Source organism: Pogoniulus pusillus, chromosome 1, assembly GCF_015220805.1.
Source record: "Pogoniulus pusillus isolate bPogPus1 chromosome 1, bPogPus1.pri, whole genome shotgun sequence".
NCBI classification, from domain to species: Eukaryota; Metazoa; Chordata; class Aves; order Piciformes; family Lybiidae; genus Pogoniulus; species Pogoniulus pusillus.
In genome coordinates, this window is record NC_087264.1 from 28,273,342 (window position 1) to 28,293,734 (window position 20,393).

The window sequence follows — 20,393 nt, forward strand, 5'->3', positions numbered from 1 at the left end:
CTGGGGGAGGATGAGGGCAGTGTACTCTGGGCTGGAGCTGGCTTCCTTCGGCTGCCTTGCTGCTGACTGCTTTGGCTGTAACTTCTGGAAGAGAGGGTCTCCAGCACCACTGCTGCAGTGAGTGGCTTAGAGATGTTTGCTCTGCAAAGCTCCATGCCTGCTCTCTGTAGCAGGGCTGCAGATAGGCTTTGTGGTGGGATAAACATGTTTTTGATGGAGACATCAGTGAAAAGGAGCACAGTGGTGGGAGAGAAGATTCTGCTTCTGTGCTGTCTCTGCTGTGCATTGTAGCTGCTCCACATCCTTGGAATGACCATCTCTGAATGTAAACATGCTTGTTAGTCAAACGGCCATTAGGCTGATTCATGGCCTCCTGTGAGGCAGGCCCTCACTGTCTCCACTGCCCCTGCTGCTCCCGCAGCCCCAGCCTGACCACAGCCTCCCCTGCTCCCACACCCACCTTCCCCTCCCTCTAGTCCTGGGGTACAGCCATGCTGCTTAATTTAAATACAGGTTTGGGAAAAAACAGACAAGCCAAGCTTGCAGTCTAGGCAAGCCCTGTATGTTCTGCTCGGTGTCGTCTCCAGTGTCTGGTCCTTTGTGGTGGAGCACTGGGGGCCAGGGTTCTAAGCTGACCAGCAAGGCTGGAAGAGCACCAGCAATAACACTGTCCTCTGTGGTACAGGATATGCTTGCGTGAGATGCATTGGGCAGCTTCCAGCTCTGCCTCTGTGCCAAGGGAATGGGATTGTCCTCTTAGTTCAGGAAAATCTGCCTCTTGTGAAAAAAGTCGTTTTGCAGGGCACCTGGGGAACTCTGAGGTCACCAGGGGTGGAGAACTGCTGCTTGCTGTGAAGAGCCCTGTGATGTTCCAGTGGGGAGAAGAGACTACTTGCTGTGTTAAGGCATTTAGTTTTGCTGTCACTGCTTTCCAGAGGTTTATAACAACTGGAAACACTCATCACCTACTGCCTAAAGGTTTGTTGGCAAGCAACAGAAACTCCTTTCTACTGGTAGTTTTTTCTAGCACTTAGGGCTTGTTGTACTGGGAGGAGCAAACTGGCCTGCCTTTTCCAGCAGCTCTGGCTGAGGAGGGGAGGAGGCTGTGTAGGGAATACTGTAACTCTCCAGGCAGAGAGGAACTGGTATTCCTGCTCTGGGCTGTGGGGAAGGGAGTTGTGGGCCTGGAGCATGTTTGTGTAGCACTTGGCATTAGCTGAGTTGGGGAGCTCTGGTGCTGAGGTGAACTGTAACTCGTCAGTGATCTATGTAAGCTACAGAAGCAGCTAGGGCAGAAGGAAGGGCTTGGAAGCAAAATCCATTATAAAAATGTCAAAGTGGGTGATGTCCCTGGTTGGGGAGGAGGCCTTGTCTCTAGGCAATAGAGGGAATGATGCCTATGCATTAGGGCCATCCCTCTGAAAGAGATTTACTTCCTGATCTGCTGCCTGAGTTGTGTCCCTTGTCCTGCCCTCCCACTCTCTAATGTGATTTAATTTGGATGCTTTTCTCAGATCCCCAGAAAGGAAAGTAGTGTAAACAGCTGCCAAGCAGGATTTTGTGTTGTTAAGCATACTTAAATGCTGGGGTCTGGTTGGATGATGGTATGAGTATGTTCCTCCTTTTCTGCATGTGTGTGTGTCTAATGGGAAGAACATACTCTGTTCTGGTGGGGTGTATGTTGCTTAGCATGCCCGCTAGTACAGTAACTCACAACCCACTCTTTTCCCCAGCTTACAAAGTGTCACTGGTATTGTGTTACAGCTATAATGTACACAAAGCCTTGCACTACTCTTTGTGTAACTTTTTCAGTTGTAATGATCTCACAGAGTTTAAAAGAAACCTGAATGCAAACTCTGGCACCTTTCCTGAGAATACTTAAGCATGGGCTTAATTTTGTGTGAGACAGTATGAACATGAGTAGTTCCATTTTGTCCACTGATGTAAAGGCCTCTGTGACAGATTGCAAGATCAGAGTCTATGTGTGATGAATCATTTCATGCACATAACTGTATGTGTGTGCATTCCTTGTATGTACATCATGCAGTTGTCTTCATCGTGTTGTTTTCACCAGTTTAGCTGCACTTTGTCTGTTAATCCATATGCCCTGAGCATGTTGCTAACCAATCCTCTGAAGCCTGGAGCAGAGATTGTTTCTCTTTCTCTGGTTCCTATTCCCAAAGTAACCAAGTCAACCAGAGGAATTCCATTTTTCTTTTGTATCCACATCATCATCCCCAAAATGTCTTTTTTTTTTTTTTTGTTTGCTTTGTTTTAAATTTCCCCTTTTCTCCCAACTAGAGACTCCCTGATAGAGCCTCCTCTGATCCAAGCAAGATGCTGACTTGCCACATTCAGGAAGGGCAGTTTCATCCCTGACGTTACAACAGGTTTATGCAAGGATAAATCTGGGTTATTTATACCCCAGGAGAAGACACACCCATCTCTGCAGAGATGGTGGCCATTAACTTTTCCACATCACATAACCAACGATGCTGTGCTTTTCTAGATGGTTCTGAAGTGCTGATTATGCTTTCTTCCTCTTTATAGTCCAGAACCCAGACCCATTGGATTCAGACACAAAAAAAGGCAGGATTTTTTTTTTCTTTTTTAAACACATTTATCCCTCCACCCAGTATTTTAGGTGCTACAGAAGAAAACATGATGAAAGGTTGTTTTAATGTATTATGGGAAGACTGTCAGAGCTTTCTTTGCAGCCCACGTTGGTCTGTGGCTCCTGCACCTTGTCTTCCTTGTTTCTTTTCAGTGCGTGAGCTGATGAGTATCAAACTAAAATCCGACTCATTAAAACATGTTAGGATTAGTGATATTTTCAGTACAAGCAAGGTTTGCAAGCAGAGGTGTGCAAATCTGACTTTCTTCTGTTTGTCCAGCCCTTAAGTTTGTAAGATGACTTTAAGATGCAAGCGGATGCTGGCAGATGGTCTGTGTGTTGCACGTCTGCCCTTGTGCTGGCCCACGCCCCGATCCACCCCTTTGTGGTCTCTCGGCAGTCAGACACTATATCTTGATGTGACAAGAGCTGGCTGTTAGCTTACAGCTATAAATCTGTTGGGGCCGTAGTGGAGGTCTGTCGGTGCTGTGCAGGTGGTGAGCAGCTCGCTAAGCTTTTGGGTGGGTGGCTGGTCTGTTTTCTTTATTTTCCGATCCTGGCTTGTATTCCTGAGGTGACAGAGCCTGTTCTGGTCACAGTGGAGCAGCAGAGTTAACAGTGTTTGTGGGACATTCTTTCCAATTGCTGTGGTCTAAACACATGGACACCAGCATTGAGTTACTTCTGCCTGGAAATACGCCACAGAGCTATATATAAAATAAGGTTGAACTGTTGCAGTAATGGTGTGGGTATAAATAGGAGAAAGGGGTAGCACCAAGGCTTCCCTTCCTCTGAGCTCGTTCAAGAAGATGTCCTGGGGCTCTGTCTTCTGTGGAAAAGGTTGAGCAAGTTGGATGAAAGCAAGAACAAAATGCCATATGGCTTGCCTTCAGGGAAGATCAGAGTGAGAAGTACTTGGGTCTGAAGGCTTCCTGCTTGACAGTAGCTCAGCTCTTTTTCTCTTGTGGTGAAGTATCTATCACAAATCCCACATGGTTCAGTTTGCAGCAACTAAGAGTGCTGTGTCCAGTTCTGAGCCCCTCAATTCAAGAAAGATGTTGAGGTGCTGGAACATGTCCAGAGAAGGGCAACAAAGCTGGTGAAGGGCCTGGAGCACAAATCCTATGAGGAGAGGTTGAGGGAGCTGGGCCTGTTTAGCCTGGAGAAGAGGAGGCTCAGGGGTGATCTTATTACTGTCTACAACTACCTGAAGGGGCATTGTAGCCAGGTGGGGGGTGGCCTCTTCTCCCAGGTAACCAGCAATAGAACAAGGGGACACAGTCTCAAGTTGTGCCAGGGGAGGTATAGGCTGGATATTAGGAAGAAGTTCTTCACAGAGAGAGTGATTTCCCATTGGAATGGGCTGCCCAGGCAGGTGATGGAGGCACCGTCCCTGGGGGTCTTCAAGAAAAGACTGGATGAGGCACTTAGTGCCATGGTCTAGTTGATTGGATAGGGCAGGGTGATAGGTTGGACTGGATGATCTTGAAGGTCTCTTCCAACCTGGTTGATTCTATGATTCTATGATTCTAAGTGTCCCAGAGCCATGGGGTTTGGTCTTTGACAGTCTCTTGGTTTCTTGTGACTATTGCTGAGATTTCTTGAACTCCTCCTAGCAGGCATTTCCCTGTTCAGGCTATTGGACAAGCAGTCTGGGTACTTGTAGAGCTTCTGGTTGCCCTGACCATCATGTTGTGACATACTGTATGAAGAAGTATTTTGAAGTGATATTGTTGCATGGTTTCACAGCTGCATTGTGATGCTGCTGTCATCTTGGTAAACCATGTCAAGTGTGCATAGGGCTGCTCTCAGGCAGCGCTTACATGCAAAACAGCTTCTGCAATTTCTGAGTACCTTTCTGGTTCTTTGCATGAGATTTAGTGCAAGTCTTCATTTGGTCAGCTTGGCTGCTGCACCAGATTGTGCCAATTTCTGTCACTAATAGATTTTTATCTCACTCAAAAGAAATGTAGGAGGTGGCCTCTATAGGAATAGCAGAAAGTGCTGATAAGCACTAAGCAACCGGTTGTAGTCTTTGCTTGTGGCTGATGTTAATTTCACATTTAAACTCTTAAGTGCTTGTTTGTCTTTGGCTAATTTGTAAAGAGATCCTTCCACAATATTGTCTCCTCAGTGCTTTATTGCAGATATCAGCTTGTGCTGTTCTGAGGACACGAGAGGCTCGATCTGAAGGTAGGAGTAATGTCTTTTCTTAATCAGACTGCTACAATTAGAAGAGAGGCAAGACTGGGCAACTGGGAACGTGTTCAGGGTTCAGTGCCCCTTGAATCCTCTGCCAGGATTTTGTTCTGCAATACTTTTTTGAAGAATCTAAATCATCAATTGTACTCTTACAACTGTGACAGGCAATCAGCTCCATTTCATCCCACACACCTCTGGTTGTCGATGAGAATTGCAGCCTGGCTTCATGCAGAGGCCAGTTCCTGTGCAGGGCTGACACTTAAGCTTGTGTTCAGCTGCCCATGCACTGCAGTAAGGAGGCGACACAAGCTGCATAGAAGTTTTACAGCTGTCTTTTTACAGTTTGAGCAGGATTAGTATAGTGGTTCAGTACAAATAGGATCAGCAGAGGCATTCTGACTTAACCACTGCTTTACTGTTTAGTCTTACCTGTTTGCCCTTCAAGTGTTTGTCTGCTTCTTAGATCCTTTGTTTAAACTCTGGAAATGTACGTAGGAGTCATAGTTCAGGTACTTCTGAACTACTTGTATCACTCAAAATTATTTCTCACCAAGACACATTCTGATAAATGCTTCTGAGTAGATGAATGCATCTAAAACTAATGACCAGCAAATCTTGTGTTGGGAGCATTGACTCTTTTCTAAAGTCATGGAGGTCCATAATCTCTTTTTTTTTAGTGTTCTGCTTTTTACAGCAGCATTTTTGTTAACAACTAAACATGAAAAAAGAAAAGTACTTTGAAGCATTGAAGGAACAGGAGTTGGTTGTATGTGGGGATCCAGGGCTTTCTGCGTTTCTAAACAAGGGGGCAGTAAAGACATGGTGGCTGTAATGGTTAGCTTTCTTGGAAGTATGGTAGGAGCCAGGTGATAACAAATACAAAGAGGTTTTTAAGTTTGTGGACAAAATTTGTTTCCTCTGAGTGTGGTTTTACTTCCTCAGTTCTTACATTTGGTAATGCTACCCATGCTGCTGAGCCTAAAAGTAGGCTAGAGGAGACCTGATTTTCCATCCTTTCTCCCCCTGGTTCAGGGTTTTACATCACTTAAATGGCAGACTACTCCCTTTCTCTTTTTGTTAAGCCACTTTTAATAAACTCCTCAAATAAGTCATCTTGTATTGGACAGTTGTACTGTTTTACAGCCTTTGTTTCCTTCAGGAAAAGAAACTGAAAAAGAGCTTGAGAAAAATCACAGGAAGAAGTGATTTGAGGGCCAAGTATGTGAAGAAGGAAAGTGGACTGAATGACTGACTTAATGAGTTTGTTTAGAATTGCTTTGTAGTTATGTTTAGTAGCTGTCTTTACGATCTTTTGTCTCTCTGTGGTTTATTCTGTAGCGGTTGTTTCCTCTGTCTGTGTGTCTAAAGGAGAGAGAATCGATGATGTTTCTTCCTGCTGTCTTGCAGGGGGAGTTATTCAAGTCTTAGGGGTGCTGGCTGTAGACCATAAAACTTGGAAGAAATTGTAACTGTTTGGAAAAAACTAAACTAAGTTCTGCACCTGGGGTAGCTGATTGTGAATGGCAGTCACTGCTCCTGTAGCACCAGTTTGCACCTTTGAGATAGAAAGATGGCCCCACGGTGCCTACTGGAATGGGTTTGCTGGAGTTGTCCATGCTGGTGGTTGAGGAACAGGTGCAGTGATGGGGACACTGTACTACTGGTGAAGCACTGCCACAGGAGAAGGCAGCAACAAGGTTGTGGAGGAGATAATGGAAGTCGGTGTTTGTGCTGTTCTCTTGAGTTTGTTTTCTCAGGTTTTGGCCTGTGTTCCTGTGTGAAACATCTCTTGGATGACATAGTCTCCTTTCTGGCTGACAGGAGAAATCTCCTGAGTGCTCAGTATCCGTGATGACTGACAGATGCAAAGAGCTTCTTAATTCTAGGAAGCGCAAAGGACAGATGATGGTAAAGGCTCTTCTGTAAGAAGCTTATTCCTCAGGGCAGAGGGCAGGGAGCAGCGCAGGAAGAGATTGCTGAGAGCTAGGCTGTGAGTGGTGGATGAGGATGGACAGGAGGGTTGGGTGGCCTCCATCTGTATGTTGTGGTTGGTTTAGGGAAGACAGGAAATCTCTCATGCTTTCCTTTTGATTGATTCTTTCAAGCATTCTTTGAGTACATTGTGTCTAGTTTCAAGAAGTAGTGAGATACAGAATAGTGCAGTAGATAGCTGCTGGAATTTGGGAGGAGGGTGAAGTTATTCCCGGCTCTGCTGCTGATCTGTTGCATAACCACGATCAAGACATTCTACCTCAGTGTTTCTGCTTTTTCACCACCTCATCCTCTTGTATCTGGCTAGAGATGGCAAACTGTCTGAGAGTATGTGTTACCACTTGCTGTAAGCACAGGAGGCCTTCATGGTCATTAGGATTTCTTGCAAGTACAGTGTAACAGACCTTAAATCGTCCAGGTAATGTTTAAGGAAAGATTGAATGCTAATCCCTTTACCATCTGCCTCCTTCCATAGGGATGCTGCCCGTGTGATAAATGCCAGGTACTTGCTCTGTCCTGTCTGTTATTCCAATCTTAGCATCTTTTAAATTGCTGATAAGTGGTTTTAAAAATATAATTTAAATTGGCTTTAAACAAAACCATTTTCTAATCCCCCAAGGATGCAAGGATGTACTTTCCCCAATAGCATCACTGCAGTCTTAGGGAGATGCAGGTGTGGGAAGTCAAGGTGTCTAGTCCTGGAGTGGTTTGTGTGTTACAGCCAGGAACATTCAAGCACTTGGAGAGGTGAGGCCTCTGACCTCATGAGGAGGGGACAGATACTTGCACAGTGTGAGGAATCTGGGTGAGGCTTTTACATACAGCAAGTCTCCTTAAATCTTTCCTGGGGACATAAATATACTACTTACAGCTGTTCTCCATAAGAAGAAGAAAAAAAAAGGAGTGGTTGCCTTTGTGGCAGTGAGGGCTGGATAGGTAGGGACAAGACTGAGAGACAATTCAGAAGTGGCAGATGATGACTTTTATGACAGAGCTGCTGTGCAAATCAGCGGTGACGGTTGCAAATAGATTGATTTGACATGGAGTGATAATGTGTGAATAAAGAAACCACAAATAAATTATGAGTGTCATCTCAGGCAGGCTGATCAAAAGTCTTTTCTTCTTCCTGCATAGCTCTAGCTTGTGTGTTTCTGCTCTTGGACTCAAAGTTAACCATGAAGTTACCCCTCCATGCTCTGTCAAACAGTGCACTGATCCATTTATATAAAAAAATAAGCCTTAGTGAGAGGAAATGAAGTGGATTATAACATGGTGCTTTTCTTGCAGCGTTGAGATGTGACTTCCCCGTCTCTCCTTGGCAGGGTTAACTGTGGGGGAGGCTTTCTGTGCCCTCCCAGTCTGTCTTCCCTGTGTCCATGTTTGGTTTGAACATATGCATTGTTTATAGAGTTCAGCAGAGGTGATTTAAGATGGAGCTCCTTGCCGCAGTGGTGTTGGTACTAGAAATGCTGTGTTGTGGCTCCTGTGCTTCACTTTCCTGGAGTCAGAGTTAGGCAGAGCTGCCAGTTTCCTTGGGGTGGATGCTCAACTCTGACATGAAGCTGTAGACCTTTAGCTGTAGGCTGTTCATATTTAGGAACAGGCCCAGATCGAGGCCAGGGCTTTGGGGAGGGACTTTGGCAGAGCTGCAGAGGGAGCAGCCTTGCCAGCCTGTACCCACATCCCCACTTGGCTCTTTTCCTTGTTCTTGTCTCTTGCTTCTCCTGAGTGCTAAAGCCTGGGCGAAACAGAGGGGAAAGAGCCTTTCCTGTCTGGGGAGTGATGATTAATGATGATAAACAGTGACCCTTATGCTGAGAGAACCGTTTGTTCCTGCTTGATTTCAAACCCTTATATGAGTAACTGAAGCGCTGCCCAAGGGAGCTGTATTTACTTCTTTTACTTCTACTCGCTGAAGCACTTTCTTTGCCTATATTCAGGCCCTGTGCATGGATTTGGAGTAGACCAATATGTAACCCTGACAGAAAGTCAGAAGTTGCTTCCTTTGATCTTGGACAGATTGATAGGGTAGCATTGCAAATCCTCACTTGTACCCAATCCTTATACAGATGGTTTTCTATGCAGGGGAAGGTAAATTGGTTTCCTTTTCTACAATGAGGAAGAGATCACTGGACAAATTGCCTATGTGTGAGAGCAGAGGCACCCCCTGGGTGAAGTCTGGTGTTTTGCCTGCTCACTTTCCTTATGAAAAAGTAATGCATATCTGCAAGTCAGAAAACTCTGTTCCCTGTGAAGAACTGATCCTGCAGAATTCCAGATCCTGAGAGCTGAAGGTACGGTTTCTTTGAAGCCTGCCCACACAGGACGTGTCTCCTTGCTGCGTCCCATAGGGCTTGCCTGCCTGTGGAGCTGGTCTGATTGTCTCCATGTGCAGATGCTTAGTCTGGAATAAATCAGGATTGACTCTTTCTGTGCCTATATGCAAACCTGTAGCCTGTTTGATGTCACTTTTTCTGTTTTAAAATACACATTCATCACACGATCTTTGTAAACTTTGCTCACATTAAGAAATCCTGACACCAAAGTCAGAATAGCATCATCACAACACCAGCAAAGGTGGATGATTTACATAAATTCCACCCTTTGTCCCTTCATCACATTCGTATCTCTGAAGCACAGATATTCTGAATGTTTTGTGAAATCTCATGAAAATCAGACTTGAGGCTGGTTGTACAATGAGGTGATGACTGAGTGAGAGAGGTTGCTGCTTGCCATGTCTTTAGCCAGGGTTGATAAGGTTACATGAGCTTCTCCTCATCCCTGCTGTATTTTAGAAGAAATTGGACCTTGGCGTGGGGGTGGAGAAGAGAAACTGGGGGATCAGGCTGGTGTTAAGTGAAGAAACAGAAGGTATTATTTAATGATGGCTAAGTCATGCTGCAGAAGCTAGTAGGAAGTTAACCGTCAATGTATCCTCTTTTGCAGACCACAGGGATACTTGCAGATGTGTGCTGCTGTCAGTTTTGGGTTCCTTCACTATGGTTCCTGATGGAGGTGCTTTTAATAGCCTCCCATCCACTTTCCTGGGGCTGCGCAGTGGTATTTATGGTCTCCCTGGGACTGCCTTACTCCAGGTGCTTGAAGAAGAAGGCAGAATGCAGATTCAGCACGTAGCCCCTGACAGCTGGGCCTGACGGGTTAGGAATGCAGTCCTGACAGCTGGAATTGGGCTGCAAGCAGCCAGCGCGGTGGGGAGGCCAGCAGGAGAGAACAAGCAAGAGGGCCTGTGTGGAGAGATGGACAGACGCACGCACTGTGTGCAGGCACGTGTGGAAAGACAGCCTGCAGAGACCTGCTCACATTCCCATTCTTCTGCTTCTGTCCCTGTTCTGTTCCCAGTTCTCTAAGCTGCCTGGACTGCTTTTAATAAAGACGTGTGCACCCCTCTGCAACCATTGTCCTGGCACCTGGCAGAGCCATTGCAGCTGAGACTCAGCATTTCTGTTACAACAGTCCTGGTTCCCACCTCTGCTTTTATGCAGGTTTACAAATGTAACGTATTGCTCAGCAATTCAAAACCTTTTGGCAAGCTGATTTCTACCCTTGCCACTCCTGTGCATAATTTGTGTTATGGGAGATTGTTCCCTGATGTTCTTAGAGTGATTATCTTGAAATCAGATTGCCCAGAACTGGCAATTGCTTGTTGCAGGCGGTGATGTTCTGGTCAAGTGGTTGGTTGGTTTTTTTGTTTTTCTTTCTTTCTTTCTTTAAGATTGGTTAAAATGTGAGGGCCTATTCCATGGTCAGACATAGCTCTGAATTGTTTCACCCCATTAAATGATTGAACATTGGCTGGAAACAATTTGATGTGTTGCAACAAACTAGCTTGATGATGATCTTGGAGAAGTTCCTAGAAGATCAGTTAGGCAACTGGTGCAATTCTGCAATGGTGGCAGTGAGCAAGGCTTGTGAGATTTGCTGTGAGAGACATGGAGACTGTGCTGTCAAAGCAGAGATGCTATAGGTTGATAGTGTATTGGAGTTTGGCTTACTACTGCTGCTTTTGCAGGTGGAACATTTTTGGTCTCCAGGCTTGTCCAGACAGTGCTCTGCTAGTACTGGATGTTGAGGGTTAGAAGGTTAAGGCTGGAGAGGAGGAAGAGGATAGAAAAAACTCTTACTTTTTTTTAATATATAAAATTGCATATTCTATGTGCACATACAACACCAGGGAGGCATTGGGTATGGGAGGGACAGGAACCAACTGTAGAGCTGAGTGACTTTGTTGTTTGTGTGCTTTTTTAAGTCAAATATCTCCTGCAGTTAATTCCATCCGCCCGTCTTCAGCCCTCTCCCTGCCAGGCCAGCAACAAAAACCCCAACTCCCACAAAAAAACAGACAGAGACAGAAACTCGGGTATGTCAAGCTCAAGTGCAAAATGACTATTTCACAGCTGTGCTACAGAGTCCTGAAATGTAGGCTTTGCAGTGGGAATGCTGACAGCCCTTTAAGTAATACAGTATACTGTAATTAGTGCTCTGTGTTTCATGTGCCAAACAAAGCACAGCAGAGCAAAATGTAAAACTTGAAGCCTTTGTTTTTTCTGCAGCAGTAACAGGAGATCAGACAGCGTGTTCAGACGGTGGATTAGAGCCTGCAACGTGTGCACTGGTCCCTGGAGGTTAAACGTGCTTTTATGTGGTGGGGCTCAGGGGCAGCAGGAGGGATGTACAAACAGGGCCAGCTGTGAGGTTTGGAGCACTGTATCAAATGTCACTTAAGAAAGAGCCATCTATTTCTTATATAAGTGCTGATACTGACAGTGTCCTGCCACGGTGCATTTTCATGTATGGGATGCCAGGGTGCATTGATCTGACTTTGTGGCAGCACGGAAAACCCGCTGGAGTGTGTGCAACAGTGCTGAAAACCATGATCAGAATATAGGCAGAGAGGTGGGAAAAACACAGCACTGTGGTGAAATTCAGACCTCTGAGTGTTTTGCTGGGACGGAAGAGTTTGGGGGTCTCAAGTTTGGCCCTAAAAGTATTTAATTTTTTTTTTTTTTAAGGCAAAAGGAGAGATGATTCTGTAGCTGCTCCTCAGACAAGACAGCAACTAATTACTTGGTGTGCTAGGGAAGACTTTGCAAAGTAGCCCTCATGACTTATGTATTGCTGGGGTTTCCGTGTCTACTGCTTTCTCAGAAGTGTGTGCTTTTGCACATACATTATTAATATGCCCAAGTTTAGCCAGGAGAGGCGTGAGAGCAGGCACATTGTGCAGAGCATGATAGATGAGGTCTGATGGATGTTATCTTTTCATTCTGACTGAGTGCTGCTACTTAATTAAATGGATTCAAACGTTAACTGTGTTACACACAGGCCCATGGGAAGGCTTTTAAAATAGAACTTGTCTGCATGTGGACATCTATTGAAGTAGCCATTCTGGAGTGGAATGGAATAATTGCACTGTAAGAATTCCCTCAGAGGATGCTCTTGTTCATGAGCAGGAGTCAGAAAGGCTTGGAGAGAAAGGAGGAAGTTGAAATCAAACTTGATTCAAGAATAGGGTTTCCCCTTCCATAGAGGAGCAGAGAGGAGAGAACAGGGGATTTGTCTCCAAGTTTTTATCTGTGTCTTTGTTGAGAAGAGTCAGTGACCTCTTTGCTGCTGGCTCTAAATGATCTGAAATGTCAAAAAGGCAGATTGAGTGTTGGGTAATAATGGGAAAAAAGAATGAAGAACGAACCACAAGACTGTGTTTTTCTGCTCTCTAAACACTTGCTGCAGCCACACTTTGAAGCTGTATATAGTCTTGGTGTTTCCTCTTAATCTCACATCAGTGGGCTTGGAAGGTGGTTCAGAGAAGATCATCAGGACTGATGAAAGATATGAAATGACTTTCAGGACTCAATCAGAAACCGAGTGAGTATAGACTCTTTACCTGGGACAGAAGACTTGAGGTGATAACATAGTTCCTTAAACCATTAGCCTTAAACAAAAGATGGTAGGTGGGGATTGGCTCTTCATGCTCTCTTTCCATACAAGAATTAAAGCACATCAAACAGAACTAGTAGAAGTGAGGCTTAAACCAGCATGTTCTTCTTACAACATGTACCAGACTGGTGGAGATCCTTGCCAAAAGATGTGAATGCTTTTATAGACATAATGGATAAGTTCATGGCACAGAACACTGCTGAAATAGGTTAAACACTGAGAGTATCTGTTTTGAGAATAGGAGATTGACAGGAGGCAAGAAAGGTGCAAATCTGCTTTCCCTGCTCTGAAATTTTATTTATATATTTGATTACGTTACAGTGCTTCCTCACTTCTCTCCTTCACTTATGGCTGCAAATGGACACAGGAACTAGGGTTAGATACTGGTAGCTGATCCAGGATAGCCAGCCTTATGAAGTCAGGAACAGACACATCTGCTTGGTGGACATGGCTCTCCCAGGCTGTAGACTACTTCCTGTAGGTACTGGGACATATGGGCAGCCTTGTACAGTAACATTAATTTTATTTCCCCTTGGTCTTTCTGAACACTGGAGACTTGCATGTATCGTCTCAAATGTGTTGCTTCTTTATTTCCATGCTTGAATAAATTGCATTTCATAGAATCATTGTAGATAATGATGAGTTTTGGGGCCCAGAGGAGAGCATAGTTAATATTAGAAGGTGAGAAGTTAGGTGACCGAGTGAGAAAACTCTTTAATTTCTTGAGCTTATGAGTATGAGGAATTGGGACAGAATGTTACTGAATTCCTACTTAGTCTTTTGAGGGCCTGGGAGAACGATGGTATGAGCAGTAGTGGCATTCAGCCTTGAACCCCCTCCGTAACAAGCCTACAGTTTAAGCTCTTTGAGGGATACCTGGTGTTAAAAATGTCTTTCTCCAAAAATTTCTTTTTCTTCTCTTTCTCTAAGATGAAACCAGACTGCAGAAGTCTGCTGGTGGGCAAGCAGGCATGGACACAGGGCCTCCTATCCAGCAGCTGTGGCTCACTAGTAAAACAGTGCAGCTGTATAGAGTATCTGTGAGCTCAGGTCAGGCAGGACTGTCACTGTGACGAGGTTATCACTTTGGCACATGTTTTGGTGGAAGTTATAACTGCACTGGGAGTGTTTACTGCTGTTTTTGAACAGTGGGCAGCCTAGATGTGCAGCCACAGTGGTCTTCTGTGTGGCTTTGCAGTGTAGGTGGTCCCAAAGGGAGGTAAATTTTGGGAAGAAGGAGAGTGCAGGGGGATGAAATTCAGCTGATCCTTCAAGGATTTCTGTGTTTTCCTTTTAGCATGTGGAAACAATTGCACGTGGTGACTTCCTCAAAACAACAGAAATAGCTCACCCAATATGAAACTCGCTCTCTGAGAGCTGGGAACAGCTGGTCATGTATCTTGTTTCCTGAAAAGACAAACAGAGCTGGCAGGGGTTGTTCAGACCAGCCTTTCCAAAAGGATTATCTGCACCTTAGCAGTAAGGCAGAGGTGGTGTGGCTTTGCCATGCAAGCATGGGCTCCCCTGTCTGCTGCGTAGGACCGTGCCGGAGGGAAGCAAAGGCAGCTCTTCGATGTGTCCTTTGACTTCCAAGTGGGATTGTGCTGCAGCAAGCACCTCTCCCTGCGAAGGGCTGGCTGACATGAGTACCTATCTTTACATCAAGTCCTGGAACTCAGTTCTCTGCTGATCTAGTCCTACCAGGTGTGTTAACTTTCTGATGATCTTGGAATCTGATGTGGAAGGAACAGGGGAAGCGATCCGCTTAAGCACTACTTTTTTACATTTGTGCAACTCTGAGCAGTTAAAATTAGCTTTAAGCCTGTAATATGAGTGAATACCAGGTTTTGCAAGGCAAGTAGTAGCTGTGCAACTGATTCTAGTTTTGATGCCTTAGAGTGTGGAAAAAAGTTGACCTTGAACGGTGTGGAGATGTAGTGGTTGCAGGCAGCGTAGCAGCAGTGCAAAGTGAGCTGCAGAAGCAAGCTGTGTGCGGATCGATTCAATAACGCTTTGCAAACTGTGTAGAGAACCTTGGCCCAAAGTGCCAAGCACTATTAATAGAAGCCTCCAGATGAAGTAACAAATGTGGACAGCCAGCCTCCTCTCTGCACCTCTAATTTAGGCTTACAAAATGACAGGTTTAATCTTGCAGTTGTTTCCAGGCTTGGAGGAAGGTGCTGAGGTGGCCCATTGATTGCCTGTGACCGCCTGAGCCAAGCAGTGACGTGTCTGACAACTGTGGGAAGCAGACTGGGCCAGTGTGGGAGCTATGGTGTCTGAGATCTGCAGGAAGAGTCTCCAGGTTCTGTGGTTAGCTTGAAAAGGTGTGTCAGGGAATTTGTTTCTGATTGGGATGTGCTGAAATGCCACCTGGGAGACCTGTGTGAATGGCAGTGGTTCCATGAGGAAGTGGACTCCTATCTGGTTGTAACTTTGGAATTGGAGTAATGGCAGACCTGCATCCATAAATTTGCTCTTTGCTAACAAATTTTAATTCCATATTAGGAAATTAAAACTTGGTGCACTTCAGCCCTGCATTAGCTGCATAAATCATTTCTTTGTTTGAGCTGGCAGGCTGAGGGGGATCCAGTTTATACTGTGTTGTTGCCGATTGTTTTTCCTCTCTGAACTAGTTTTTTGTTCTCCTGTTGTGTTTTGTGATGAGTGACTGAACATCTTGCCCTTATGTCACCTAGTCTGGAGGCTGTTTATGGAGATAAAGCTGTAGTAAATAGTGGGCAGGGCAGTGGGAATGAAGCTCACAAGTGTCATGAGATCACATTTTAAATTTGCAGGTACTCTTTTCTGAAGGATTGCTATGTGAAGGTGTTGTAAGAGCATCCACTGGAGAGGCTATGGAGTTGCCTTTCAGATTGTCTGTGTTAGGAGGGTTTTAAAGCTAAGACTCAGAGCGAAAGTCTTTTTCCGAAAGTTAGTTGTGAGCCGCTGGACACAGGTATCCATTTCCGTGGCACCAGGTGTGTCAAGACCAGTGGCACTGCCCTGGTAGCTGTCTTTTTGTAGTGGAAAGAGTCATCTATTGGAATCCAGAAGGTGCTTATTTGGAGTAGAATAATTAGACCCCAAGCCTGAGCTGATCCTTTTGTGCAGTCTTTGTGCTGACCACAGGAGGAAGATAGACTGTCCACATCCTAGCCCTGCCACAAATATGCTATTGGCAGAGCAATGTGGGCCTGCGGCCTCCGAAGACCCTAGGGTAAGAGAAGAAGCTGGAGCAAGCATGGTATTTCACTGTTGGTAGGGTGAGTGTGCCAGGATAAGCTGGTGCTCTTCTTCCTTTTCTCTCCCTCACGAAGAACAGGAGGGCAGAGATCTTTCCGCACCACCAAGTGCAGGGTGGGTTTTGAAGGCGCAGCTGTGTTCATCTAGTTGCCACTGAAAGGAAACAGTTTTTCTTTTCCCTGGCTCTGAACTCCCTGTGGCTTCCCCAGGCTGGCAAACAGAAAACAGAAACTGCAACATGGTTTTCTGCTGGTTTGGCCTGCTGGGCAGGCAGCTGCCATGCCAGTGCTGCCATAAGGGAAGTGGCAGGGGGTGTCACTGGACTGAGTGGGATGAGGGAGGAAAGAACTGACCCCTCCAGAGCAGGCAGCTGTAAGATCAGCTCAGCTCAGCTGTGGTGTAAGACTCAATGCTAAGAGACTCGGTATTCATCCTCTCAGAACAAAAATGTACCTGTTGGTGAAAGTAGGTTGCTGAATTCCTGCTGAATAGCTGCACAGCCAAGGTCAAGTAGTGCCTTTTAGGAGAGCTGCAATTACAGCCAGCCTGGGCTGAAGCTTATGCTAAGCACAGCATTGCTAAATTGATGTTTGCTGACAGCATCAAGTAATTGGTGCCTTATCTAGATTGGAGCGCTTAAATGGCACATGTCTCTCCCACTTCCTCCTTCCCAGTCAAGAATGCAGTTTCTGTAGAAATTTAAACCTCTTAGTTTGATAGGTTGGAAACTGCTGATAAGAGCTGGACTCTCAGCAGCAGAAGGACTGGATTCTTCTTTCTGTGCCTTTTTGGGGCTGCTTTAGGAAGAAATGTTTTGAAATTTTGCTGATGAGCCTGGATAGAGTGGATAACCTCACAGCCTTCATCACTCCTTACCCCCACCCCCAACATTAAGTTGGAACAAAACTGTTTCCTTTCTTTACCAGTGGATTTATAAATAGGTTTTTAATTGTATGTTCTTATCCTAAACAAAAGTGCAGTGGAGTTTGTTAAAAAGCCAGGTTTCCAGAGATAGTACTTTTCCTGGAAAGTGGGACAATTTGATGTTATTTCATACCATCTCAAAGTACCTAGGGTATATTGTTATCACCAAAGGGGAAAGGAGAAACTACAAGATGTTCCAGGAGATCTTCCATTTTCCATGACATTGGTTTGAAAGCAGGCCACATCTGAACTACCTCACTCTAAGTGGTGGCACCTCATTCTTGCTTTACTTGTTGAAGTGAGGTGGTTCTCTGGAGTTATTTCTGTCTCTGGTGTGTGCACTGGGCCAGGAGCAAAATGAGACCTGGTGTCTTTACCCTACAGCCAAACTCCTCAGAGCTGGTAAGCTGTGTGGGTCAGGATAGCTTGGGGAACCTGCTCTGCCCCTGCCTTTTGTGCACCACGTTGGCATAAACATAGGATATTTGTCTCCAGGGCAGCTGTTAAAGATAGTAGTAATTATTACAATAGTAACTTATTAAGCCATGTCCATGCCCTTAAGGCTTTGACCAAATAGAACTTAGATGATGATGGTGATGATAATTAAAAACAGAGGACTGTGACTCGGTAAAATGCATGAGTTTGGCAGGAACAGCAGTGCTGAGGAGGGATGTATGCATCAAATATATTATAACTAAAATCAAGCTGTGCAAATATAGTGGAAAGGGAATAATTTTGCGTTGGTCAAAACACCCCCAGGGCTGACAACTGGTCTGTGTTCAGAGACTGAGTCCTTTCATGTCAGAGACCAGGTTTTGTGCTGTCTAATCCCGCCACAGCCTTTTACTTTGGGCTAATTGCTAAATTCTGTTCCTTTCTCTGCCATGGAGTGCTCCCAAAAATGTTGTGTTGTGTCTGTCTGTCCTCTTTCCTTTTTTTCTTGCTTTGCCCATCTTCTTGCCTCAGAGGCCTGCCTAAGAATCTTTATGTCTTCTTTGTAGCTCTTCCCAGTTACATCTATTTTCTTTTTCCTAAAAGTAGTTGAGGCTTTTGCTTAAGGAGGGAAAGCATTTTGGATTGCTGTCTCTTGCATGGGTCATTGGTATATGGATTTGTGAACACAGTCATGTAAGTTGTTCTGTATTTTGAGATGCCTGGGGAGGGATGCTCTGGTGCCCTGGATGTGATTTCCAATTCCAGTACTGTGGGAAAAAATATTCAGTTCCTAGGAAGATGGGACTGGGACCAGGCTGAATGATCTATTACTGGGTGGAGGGGATAAAGAGAGTGGGTCAACCTAGAAATGATTTTTGGGAAAGAGCATTGGTAACATGATTTGCTGCTCTTGCTGGGAGCGTGGGAATTGCAGGGAAGTGAGCATGCTTCTCACCAGCACTACCTGCAATCCTCTGTCTTTGCAATGCTCTGGCACTAAGTAATCAGTGGAACGGTAACCCCTTCTCCGTACCCCAGCAGTATTTTACTCTGCCTTGATAACTGAGCAGGGTTGCTTCTCTATCTGGATGCTTGCCAGTCAGTTTCTGAGAGCTGATACTCTCCTCGGTGCCAGTGTGAACCAGACCATCAGCATTTGTGTATGCATCCATCTGACTTGCACTCACCTTTTGTAATATTTCTTGGTTTGTTTTTCTCATTCACTAGGTGACTTTGGAGAAGGTGCTGGGGATAACTGTGTCGGGAGGCAGAGGATTAGCCTGCGACCCCAGAACTGGCCTTGTTGCTTATCCAGCAGGGTGAGTCACTAACCACGTTCTTCAAAGCTAAGACAAACCAAGACTGATGTACCAACATGGAGATTTAGGATGTTTCCACTGTGGTCTTCTGCAGGGAGGCTCTTTGCCATTCTTTACTTTTTTAACAGCAGAGAATGATAGGACTGCACACCATTAGTGTAAATAGCAAGAGAGAGAATTGCATTTTACCCACCAAGTGTTAGTGGGATCCTTTTTGATTTGAACCCCTCTCCCTCTTTTCTCTAAGCCAAATGCAGGCTTTTTGCTCTGTAGTGTGGAGAACTTGCACATGACTCCATGCTCAAGCCAGTGAGTACCTAATGGAACAGGTGATGCTTTCAGTGATCTGACAAAAGCCTTCTTGCACAGTATGACTTGCTGTATTCCTCATCCAAATGAGGAGAAAGATTTTTAGGCTGACAGCCCCTTGCATGTGGGTTCTCTGGAGTGCAAATCATCTATCAACTGCAGTCTAAGTCGAGCTAGAGATATCCAGAAGGAGACTTTGTGGACAGTAAAAGAGATACCTTGAGGGAGATAGCAGAGGGCTGGAAAATTGGCTTTGTGAGCTGTACATTTAGCAAAATCATAGACAACTGAGACTAGATTGTGATCTTAGTGAAGACAGAGCTCACCCAAAGGGGGTGTGTATCCGTGTTGGAGCAGAGTGTGTTATTCTTGCTGATCTGTGGGATGGGAATTATCTGAAAGAACAAAGCCTTGGAATGTTTTTAAAGGGGCTACAAAAGAGACCAGCAGGGATCTCAGACGGAATTTTGAAAAGCTGAGGAGGAAAAACATTTTTACCCTGCCAGCATAAGTGTGGTTGTTGGGACGAGGTACATTTATGACTTAGATGAAAATATATGATACTGTAGTGGGAACAGATTGGGAAGACAGAAGAGTGACTCTTGAGGAGGACCCTCACTGCCTAATGTAGCACTGTGTGTGAATACTCCAGTTGGCTGGGTTGCAGAAGTTCACATGAGCACAGCTCTTCTTTCAAGCTACTTTATTCTGCTGGTCAGCAAGCTAAAGTAGAAGAGGAAGAGCAGAATACTCAAGTGACACAGCACAGCTATGCTTGTGAGGCACAAAAGCTGAGATTAGACATTTTTGCCCATCCTGGTGATATCCTAGTTCACAGAATCACAGAATTGTTGTGGTTGGGAGGAACCTCTTGAAATCATCTGGGCTAACTCCTGTGCTTAAGCAAGATCACCCAGAACAAGTTGCCCAGGGCCATGGCCAGGTAGCTTTTGCTCTAAAGATGGAGATTTACACAACCTCTCTGAGTAGCCTGTTTCAGTATTTGACTACTGTAACAGTAAGGGAAAAAAAACACACCACCACCAACCAATTAACCAAAAAAACACCACACACAAACCCTCACCAAACAAAATCCTGTCAAACAAACAAACAAAACCCCAACACCACCAAAAAAGGGAAAAAGAAAAAAAAAGGAAGGAAAAAAAAAGGAGACTTTGTTTCATTTTTATTTTGTGTTTATTTCATGTGTTTATATTTCTGCTCAATCCCTCTTTTTCTGTCAGTGAGCAGGCTGTAAACCTCCAAGTATCTGCACTTGACAGCATCCTTTATACTTGAGCTCTTTGGAGCCAGGCAAATATATTCCAGTGTGTGTTGCTTCTTCCTCTACGTCTTTTCTGGTACTGAGTAAGTTCAGACTTGAAGACAGCAAG

The 20,393-nt window shown here is 45.0% G+C and overlaps 1 protein-coding gene across 2 annotated transcripts in view; it reads left to right on the top strand.

Annotated features, from left to right (window-relative positions):
- Positions 1-20,393, top strand: part of MAPKBP1 (mitogen-activated protein kinase binding protein 1) — a 102,743-nt gene that overhangs the window by 9,204 nt on the left and 73,146 nt on the right. For both annotated transcript variants that reach the window (XM_064146200.1, XM_064146206.1), the window contains exon 2: positions 18,599-18,690. In XM_064146200.1, the coding sequence (XP_064002270.1) occupies positions 18,599-18,690 (92 nt within the window). The remainder of the gene's footprint in view (positions 1-18,598; positions 18,691-20,393) is intronic.